Here is a 9,999-nt window from a genome sequence, read left to right on the forward strand (position 1 = left end):
TAATTTCAACAAAGTTTTCACAAGGCAACGAAGTGAGTCAAATTTTTCACAAGACCTAAAGTATATCAGAATTATCATAAGGCAAAAGCAAAACAAAGTTTTCACGAAATAGAAATTAGAGACGAATTGAAAATAAAAAGGATCTTTCATATATGCTAAAGTGTTTACAAAGACCACTCAGGGTCTTACACAAAAATCCAAAAAAGAAGAAAAAATTCTAATTGCCTAATATTCCTCGCGGGCTTCATCTTCATTTTCTCTGCTCTCGGATCTGCTCGCACTCCCAGAGTCATCATCATCAGAGAGAAAAGCTTTGGCTTCGGCTTCTAGCACTTTCGCATTCTTGATATCGGTCATGAGGTCAAAGCCACGAGCATGAATCTCTTCGAGAGTCTTCCTTCGAGACTGGCACTTAGCATGCTCGGCAATGCAGGCTAATCGGACCTGAGCAACATCGGAAATTCCTTTGCTCGAGCATTAGTGGCTTCAACATCGGCTCGATAGACGTCAACGATCTCCCTTGCGTCGGCCATTACTCTTTCAGCTACAGATGCGGCCTTTGCAAGCTCAACGGCCAACCAAGTATCGAGCTCTTCAATTTTCTTGGCTCGGGCCAAGATCTTCCTTCATGCTTTGGAGTTGACGCTCAATCGAAGATAGCTGGGCTCGAGTAGTATATTTCTCTGAGGCGAGGCGGTCCATGTTCTGCTTCCACCCCAAATTTCTCTGCCTCTTTCATCTTAGCCTCATTGCGAAGCTACTCAATATTTTTAGCCTTCTACTGAACCTGCAGGATCTAGATGTTAGTTGCCATATCAAATTGATATGACAAGATCCCAAAAATTTACTTTACCTGCTCGATGAGATCAGTCTACTCTTTATGAGTTGTTGCTAATTCAGCTTGGAGGTCCCTGATTTCCTCTTCTTTTTGCACATAACGGAGTTTGTGGGCGTTTCTCTCCTCCGTGAGCCTTTTGAGATAGACCTTGCACCGGTTCAGCTCATCTCAGGATTTCAAATATGCCTCCCAATGAAACGTCACAGCCTGTGGAGAAAGGAAAGAAATCAGACAAAAGGAAATAAAAGCAAGCATAAACCCGATAATCGGGGCTGAAATCTACCTGGTTCAGGAGTCGCTCAGCCTCACCGAAAATGATCGTGCATCCAGGTCGGAAACATCATCGACCCCCGTGAAGTATCCACGAAACAAGCCATCCCCTTCGTGGGTCGTTCCCACATCGAGGGTCTCCATTGACTGGGCCTCCTGAAATTTCCCTTCAGAAATTGTTGGGAGGGGCGACGAATCATCAATATTAATTTCCCAAAGAAAGACACTTGGGGCACTCTCTCCTTTTCGGAGGGCCTCAAAATCATAACCTTCAAGCACACCCGCCGATTGTTCATCACAGTGGATAGGCACACTCGTCGATTATTCGTCATGATGAGAGACATCTTCAGCCCCCGATGAATCTGGGACTTTTCTCGGACCATCTTCTGAGATCTTCTCGGCCCAAGGATGAGCTTCCTCGACCATCACTGGCTCAACTACTTTTTAAGCTTCGACGTTTCCCCTCTTTCGAGCCACCAACTCATAGTCAACATATTCTCCCTCCTTTTCTTCATCTTGTAGTTTTTGGGCTACGTCAGCAGACAGAGAGGTGGAGTCATTCTTTGACATGCGATCCTTGATTTTATTAGGCTTTGGAGTATCTAAAGGCGAGACCCTTTTCCTCTTCTTATCCTTAGCCGGTTTTGGGGCCTCCTCTTCCCCAGGAAGGGCCGACCTCATTTTAGCAACATCCTAGAGACTTGCATAAAAGGGAATCAAGTACAAATAAAAAGAAACCTTTTAGAAAAGTGCATCTAAAGAATATCGGATAATCTTACTATGATTATTGGCCTCCCATTGGCCCCTCGCTAAATTGCGCCACGAGCGCTCAACATATGTGAAAGTCGAAGCCAGCTTCCGAGCCCAAGTTTTGAGGTTCAGAATTATATCGGAGGTCCTCACTCGGACAAATTGACCCATCCATCCCCGATCCTTGCCCTCGTCTATACTCGAGAATAATACATTTGTGGCTCGGCGATGGAGACTTATTAATCCGCCCCAATAGAGACGGGGGCTATACAGTATAATGAGGTGGTTGAGGGTAAATGGCATCCCTTCAACCTTTCTCACAAAGAATCGAGCAAGATAACAATGCGCCAAAATGAAGGGTGTATCTGGCCAAGAAATATTAGGTATTGGCGGCAGAAGTCGAGGATAACCGGATCAACGAGACCCAACGTAAAAAGGTAAGTGTAAACACTTAGGAACCCTTCTACGTAAGTGGTGATGTCCTCTTCGGGGTAGGAATCACCACCTCTTTGTTTTCCTTGTGGCATTTTTTTTTCACCTGCTCGAGATCACCTTCGGTTATCGAGTATATGTATCTCGATATTGGTTCACAATGGCCAGGGACCGACAAGGGTTTTTCAACTTTAAAATTGAAGGTAAGATCGTATGACCCCGGAATAGACTCCTCGATGTGTGGCTCCACCAGCGTTTTGTAGCCGGTAGGTCGCGACGAAGAAACTTTTTCCTTTTGGGGAACGGATTTAGATGTCTTCACCATTTCTCTGTGAGTTTAGAAAAAAGAAGAAGATGAAGTTTGTTGTTTTAATAGAGGATTGGCAAACGAGATGTAAATAATCTGTAGAATTGAGGAACTTGAAGGAAGCAGGAAAGCTTTGAAAATTAAGAGAAGTTTAGAAAGTAAAGTTTGAGAAAATTATGAAGAGGATCTATTTATAATTTTTGAGATTAAGATTCAAAGGCATTAGTGGCCGACCATCATCTGGCACTAATTAATGATCTTAAGAACTGTGCAGACGCGACGGTTCAGTTACCTCCATCGCTTACGTCACAGGGCTGACATCATAATTGGTCGAGGTACAAAATTGAAGGCTCGGTTCGTTTTTTCTCATTACACTCCAAGAAATGAGGGGACTATTTGTATATGGTCAAAATCGGGCCTACCCAATTTTACTATTTGATCGAGACAAGGGAGTTGCATCAGGGGTAGACTCGTAATGAATCAGAACCCGAGCTCAAAGGCGGGGCATCAATTCTAAAGATCAAAGTGTCCACTGAGACCGAGGCCAACAACGATCAAGATTAAGTATGACTGACTTCAAGCAGAATGCGGTAACGAACATGCAAAATATCCGTAATCGATCGAAGATCATAGTAGAAATCTTGGAAAGGATCAAATCAAGGGAATTTATTTGTGTCAATCATGGGATTTACTTCCGTAATTAGAATTATACTATAATTAGGATTCCTCCAGTATATAAAGGGGGTCCCATCATTTGTAAATACTTTACATTCATACAGATCAAGGCAATATAATATTTCTCTATTGTTCATCAACTTACTGCTCTTTAACTATTCTTACTTCACTGCTCTCGAGGGTTCATCAGCTTGAGGGCATTGTCCAAGCATTGGTTTGTTTTACATTCTTGTCAATTCCCATCATTTATCTCTAAGTTAATCAATTGGTATTAAGTGAAATCACGTATCCTTAAAACCATATTACAAGTTTAATTGTTACTTAATTTTTAGGGTAAACAATAAACCACCTAATTTTTTGAATAAGAATTTCAAAATGTGTATAGTTTAGGGGGTTCTAATGCATTTCTGTAAATCGTTTTAGGGTTCTTCGCACTTGACAACCTCAATGTGTGTTTTTTCTGTGTCTTCTACCAAATCCTATTCCTTTTAAGTATATAATCCTTAAATTTATTTTTTATAATCCTAACAGAGGACCAATTTTGTTTTTCCCACTTTGTTTTCTCCCATTAGAACATCATTGTGAGGAAAACTTCATGATCATGGACATAAAACATTTCTTTAAAACATCAGGTAAATATCTTTCATCCTTCCTTTTCCTCATTCTCTTTTCTTCCCTTAAGAACAGGAAACTTCAAGATGGAGACCAAGGTATGTGTATTTGTTTTTTTTTTTAAAATATTCTATCTATTTCATAAGATTTGATTGACTTTCGTTGTTTATTTCTTTCTACAACAACAATAAAAAACCCAATAGTTTCCCACAAGTGGGGGATGTAGAGGGTAAGATGTACGCAGTCTTACCCCTACCCCTGGAAGAACAGAGAGTCTATTTCCGATACAATGTGTGACATCTTTGTCAATCTCCCTATTACTTTGTATAATAGATTCAAGGTACTTGAAACTACCTATCTTGGGGATGACTTGCATACCAAGCCCCACCTTCATATCCTCGATCTTCCTGGGTACCTCTCTTAGTTGTAGCTTCACCTGAAACTAAGGCTTTGCATTTCCATGAATTCCTCAGTGTTTAACCAAAAATAGGGATTTCGGTCAAAGCTTATTTTTAGAAGAACTCGAGTTACTGATAATCAAGTAGAAATAGGAATAATTGATGTAAATAGTGACTGAATAGAAAGCAAAGTAAATCAGTATATTCCAATAGTATTTCGTGTCTTTACAAATGTTCATTCCTCACCTTTTATAGCTATTTCCAAGTAATACGTTTTTCTCCTTTCATAATGGAGTCATTATGGACAATTAATGACATTTAATGTAAGGTTATAATTGGTAATCATAACTGATTCAATACAGATTCCATAACATTTTCCATAATTAATGCCTATTAATTACCAATAATACGTATATATACCCCTTTTTCTACTTAGGTTCATTCTTCTGATGCGACTTCTGAATATCAAGAGGTTCGAGCACCTATCCTTTCTGATTTTATTGGATCTCTGCCCGTTCCTGCTGAAGCTCGTTCCTCTTCAACTATTCTTTGTCAACTGTTATTCTTTAACCAGTCCACGTGTCATGACATGTCACCTAATAATTAATTCTATACATGAACTTAATTTTCCCAATACAGATAGTCCCTCCACTTGCCATTTATTCATAAATAGAATATTTGGGAAGTGGATCTCAAAAAAGCTGGAATATTTATCGCCATTATTCCTTCTCTGGAACTGATGCTTCATATGTCACTTACATTTAATGCTCGTGATGCGTTGCATCTTCTGATTGGTTCTGCAACTTTTCAGCGTCTTTTAGGGCTTTTTACGGCTTCATCAATTACGAAGCGACATCTTCCATCATGACATTTCCATCATTACACCTTTTCCTTTGACGGTTGCTTCTGAGTATAAATATAGTTTTCGCCTTTGTCTTTCTCATAAAAAGTTTAGAATATTCACTTATTGTTTTCTTCTTCCTCGTACTACTATGTCTTCTTCAAACCCTAACCCTCGAAGAGTCCCCATTGTTGATGACCTTCCTCTTGTTCCTGTTAGGAGCAGAAGAGGAAGAAGACTTCATAGTTTAGGGTCTTCATTGATACGAGGCTCTTCTATACCTCATGTGAGTTCTACTTCACCTTCCAGAACTAGGGGTTCTCTTTCCCATAGATCTTCATCTAGAAATTAAGATTCTAATGAACCCCTTCATGAGCCTTTGGTATATGAAATTGTTCCTGCTGAACTATCTTTTTACATTGATAGAGAGTCAATCAGAAACCAAGTTTCTTGTGTGTCTTCTTTAGATCGTGCTGATATTTATCCATCTCAAATCACCAAAGGTATGATCTCTGTTGTTCATAGGGATTACCACTGGAGACATGATTTTCCCATTATAATTCCCAATGCGAACCAAAGGATTACATCTTACTTGACCGGATTTTTTTTTGTGTATACATACCCTTTTACACTGAATTTTAAACCCCCCATTGATCCTGTTATCATCAAATTCTGTCATTGTTTCGACATTTGTTTAGGACAGAATGGCCCCATTGTGTGGAGGGTTGTTACATGCTTAAGGAATTTAACAAATATGGCTAATTTTCCTTTTACTTTCTTCCATTTGATTCATTTCTACTCCCCTAAACTTTTCCGCATGGGATTTTCACTTTAGTAGCATGAAGTAATAGAGTGTTAGTTAGCCCAGAAGATGATAACGACCGTGGCTGGTATGCCAGGTTTGTTGCTGCCCCTAATAGTGGTTTAGTGGGTGAAGAAAATGTTCCATTTCCTGAGAAGTGGAATTTTGCACGTAAGTTTTCCTTTTACAACTTTTTCTATATTTTCTCTTTATTTTTCTCGCTACTGTTTAACTTTTTCCTCTTTTCCAGCAACCATGGGAACTGTTGATGAGATTCCTAATTTCCGTGGTTGGGTAGGAAAGTTATTGAATGTTGCTCCAATGGAAGGTAGATCTTGGAAAAACCTGTCGCATAGGTTTTGTTGGAAGGTGAAAACTCATGGTAAAAGCTTTTCTTATCTCTTCTTCATATTTTTATTTACCCTTTCTTCAAAATTTGTTTTGATCCTTATTTTTATCAGGATTTCCCATTCGAGGTATTAGTGCTGATGTTGTCGTAGATTCCAGAGTTTCTTTGTAAAGAGCTCAAGAGATAATCTTGGGTTCTTCATTGAAAAGGAAGGCCGATATGACCTAGGATTCTGAAGAAGAAGAAGAAGAAGAACAGGATGGAAGTTCCTTGATTAAAAGGCCGCGGGCCAGAAGACGCATCTTTTCAGATGATGAAGCAACTCCTCCCCATTCTGTTCCCATAACCGAGCTTGTTGAAGCCACCTTGGTGAGCTCTAACGATGACACTCCTGTAGCAGCTCGTGACTCTGATGATCAGTTTTTTTCTCGTGGGTTTGATAGTGATAATTTGGGTTTAGTTTCTAATGAAGTACCCCTTGCCTCATTTACCATGTCTATTACTGTGACGTTTTCTTTACCAGTTGTAACTGCTACCGTTGCTGCTCCGCCCCAAGCTGTTTTGACTTCTTCCACAGTTCCCCCTACTATTGTCCTTCATACTGAGGTTGGTTCCTCGAGTGGAAGTGGAGCTATGAAGCAGATTATCATCGAGGTTCCTACCGATGGTAATCTTTTGAGAAAGTCAGGTCGGGCTGATGTGTGGTTGAAACCTCTGATTGGTCCAGTTGAGAAATCCAAGCTCGAGAGTCACAACTCTTTGACTTGGATGAATGACATAGTGCAGTCATCATTAAAGGTATTTGTTACTTTTCACAATTTATTACATCCTTCTTTTATTAAGGTTCTTACCCCTTTTTTTTAGATCAACCTCGTTGGCACACAGATGATGAAGAGGGTTTCTCATACGGAGCAGTTAATGCATGATTATCAGATTGAAGCAGACAACTGGAAAGAACAATATGAAAGCCTTCAACTTGATGTGGAAATGCTAGAAGAAAGTAAGTGCACCTTAGAGCAGCAGTTGAAGGTTTTTGACTTCAGAGTTAGCAGTTGAGAAGGCTTCCTCAAATCAAGATGATAAGGACAAAAATCTCCTCGAGACATCATTTTCTGAGCAACTCTCTAAGGTCAGTGAAGATATTATAGGATTGAAGGTTTTGCTAAGCGAGAAAGAGGTTTACGCCGGCGAACTCGTGCAAACACTTACTCAGACCCAAGAAGATCTCCGTGAGTCTTCTGATAAGATCAGTTCATTAGAGAGTTCACTTGCTCCTCTGTAATCTTCTTATGATACTGCCTTGGCTGAGAATGAAAAGCTCAGAAACGAGATCGATCAGTGGGAGAGAGACTATGAGATTCTTGAGGACAAGACTGTTAGTGAAGTCATTTTGGCTATTTTAAACACACGCCACGATACCCTTGTGGAGGCTAGCTAAGAGGGTTTCAACTTGGGTGGTGAGTTAGCCAAAATAAAGGAGACCATTGAAAAAACTCAGCAAGGCCAAGATTTTCAATCTCCCTTTGCTGACACTCCTGAGCATGTTGAAGATGATATGGGTACGGTGAATGCCCCAGCTCCTTCAAGTCAACCCAAACCTTCTGCTGCTAATGATACCGCTTTAGATCCTTCTTCTTCCCCTTAGTGAAAGTTTGTGAAGTGTAATTTCCCTTTTTTTTCTTCTAGGTGGTTTTACCCTTGGTCCCATTTGGGGGTTTGGTTTTTGGAAATAGCAATTCCCCAGACCTTTTCGGGGCATTTTGTATAAATGACAATCAGTTTATGACTAAGTTTATACTTAGTCTAAACTTAATACTATGAAGTTTTTGTTTGACTTAATTATCTTGATCTTCTGTTTTGCTCTTTTTTTTGCCTTTGTATTTAAGGTTTTGTTTGTTAATTTGTGGGATTTTGTCTTATCCTTTTTGCATTTTTTGTTTTAAAAAATGCTTTATTAACTTCATGGATATCTGAATCAAACATGAATTTATAAAAAAAAGGCCCTTTTTATATTCGACACTTAATGAAAAGACGTCTCAACTTCATAACGGTGTAAATATACGAAAAAGAAATAGTAACGCACATGTTTCTTGAAATAACTTTGATAAAGTTTTCATCTGAACTTTGTCAAGTTTAAGTAACATCTTACAGGTATTTCAATATCTTCTATAACTTTTCGTAACTATTTTCATTAGAACAGATTTGCAAAAAAGGAAATAAAATCCAAGGTTTTTTTATACCCATGACTAAATATTGCCTTTAACCTAAACATCATAATCTATATGAAGGTTTTTGACTGGCTTGTGTTATTGGCTCGTTACTTTGCTCTGCACTTGATATATTTGATGAGTAGACTTTTGGGCTTGACTTGAATTTAACTTGCACTCAATCTTCTTTGCCTTCTTTATACATATGACCTATGTATATTATATAGTCCCCCAAGTGTTTGAGCTTTCAAGTATGAAATCTCGAGCACTTGATTACTCCTTCCATGCAGTCCTTTTCCTGAAAAGGAAAAACATGCGGGACTCAGAAGTACGATTTTAGATGAAGACTGCTTAACCCATTAAATTTTTTATCAGAATAGTTGTAACCCTAGATCGGGAATTTGTATTTTTTTCCACGTGTCTTGCAGGTCGTGATTCATCACTTAGTTTGGGTTAGCTTTTTGTCTATCATCTAAAATCGTTAGTAAAATTTTAACAATTCAAAAATAAAATTTTAAAATGAGGGTACCTGCCCATGGATATTTCCTTTTCTTAGAAATAGTATCTCTTCAGATGAACATCATTCCAATGTGAAGGTAGAATCTTGCCATCCATTGTTTCCAATTCGTACGCTCCTTTTCCTGCGATACCGTGAATCTTATAAGGTCCTTCCCAAATTAGACTTAACTTTCCCGCATTAGCTGCTCTCGTTGATTGGAAAACCTTCTTGAGTACGAAGTCCCTAATCTTGAAGTATCTGAGATGAGCTTTCCGATTATAGTATCGTTCCATAACTTGTTTTTGCGCTGCAATCCTTATTAGTGCAGCTTCCCTCCTTTCTTCAAGTAAATCTAGGTTTATTTGCATTTCTTCTTCATTTGACTCCTCAATTGCTTGTGTATATCTCGTGCTTGGCTCCACTATCTCGACTGGGATCAAGGCTTCAGCTCCGTTTACAAGTGAGACCGGAGTTTCCCCCGTACTTGTTTTTGCTATTATGCGGTAAGCCCACAAAACACCAAGGAACGCCTCCAGCCAATTGCCTTTGGATTCCTCCAACCTTTTCTTCAAATTGTTGATAATGACTTTATTCGTTGATTTAGCTTGTCCATTACCCACCGGATGGTAAGGCGTTGAAGTAATCCTTTTAATTTGCAAACTTTGAAAAAATTCTGTGATTTGTTCGCTTATAAGTTGCGGGTCGTTATCACATACAATTTCCTTTTGTACGTCGAATCGGCATATGATATTTCACCAAATGAAATCTCTGACCTCTTTTTCTTGTACCTATTTAAAAGCACAAGCTTCTACCCACTTAGTAAAGTAATTAGTGAGTACTAGCAAAAATCTTACCTTGCCTTTAGCTTGTGAAAGTGGTCCCATAATATCCATCCCCCACTTCATAAAAGGCCATGGTGCAATGACCGAATGTAATAATTCTGCAGGTCTATGCATATTGTTACCGTATCTTTGGAACTTGTCATATTTAGCCACAAAGTTTTCCGCGTCTTGTTCCAT

At 39.1% G+C, this 9,999-nt stretch overlaps 1 protein-coding gene across 1 annotated transcript; it reads right to left on the reverse strand.

The window, feature by feature from the left end:
* Window positions 1-9,033: 9,033 nt before the first annotated feature.
* Window positions 9,034-9,999, reverse strand: LOC142170312 (uncharacterized). Its single transcript, XM_075232193.1, has 3 exons — window positions 9,835-9,999; window positions 9,697-9,788; window positions 9,034-9,625 (listed from the first exon to the last, which is right to left on the reverse strand). Exons 1-3 carry the CDS (start codon window positions 9,997-9,999, stop codon window positions 9,034-9,036), a joined length of 849 nt encoding a protein of 282 aa, XP_075088294.1.

The sequence above is a fragment of the Nicotiana tabacum genome, chromosome 16 (assembly GCF_000715075.1).
Source record: "Nicotiana tabacum cultivar K326 chromosome 16, ASM71507v2, whole genome shotgun sequence".
Lineage (NCBI taxonomy): Eukaryota > Viridiplantae > Streptophyta > Magnoliopsida > Solanales > Solanaceae > Nicotiana > Nicotiana tabacum.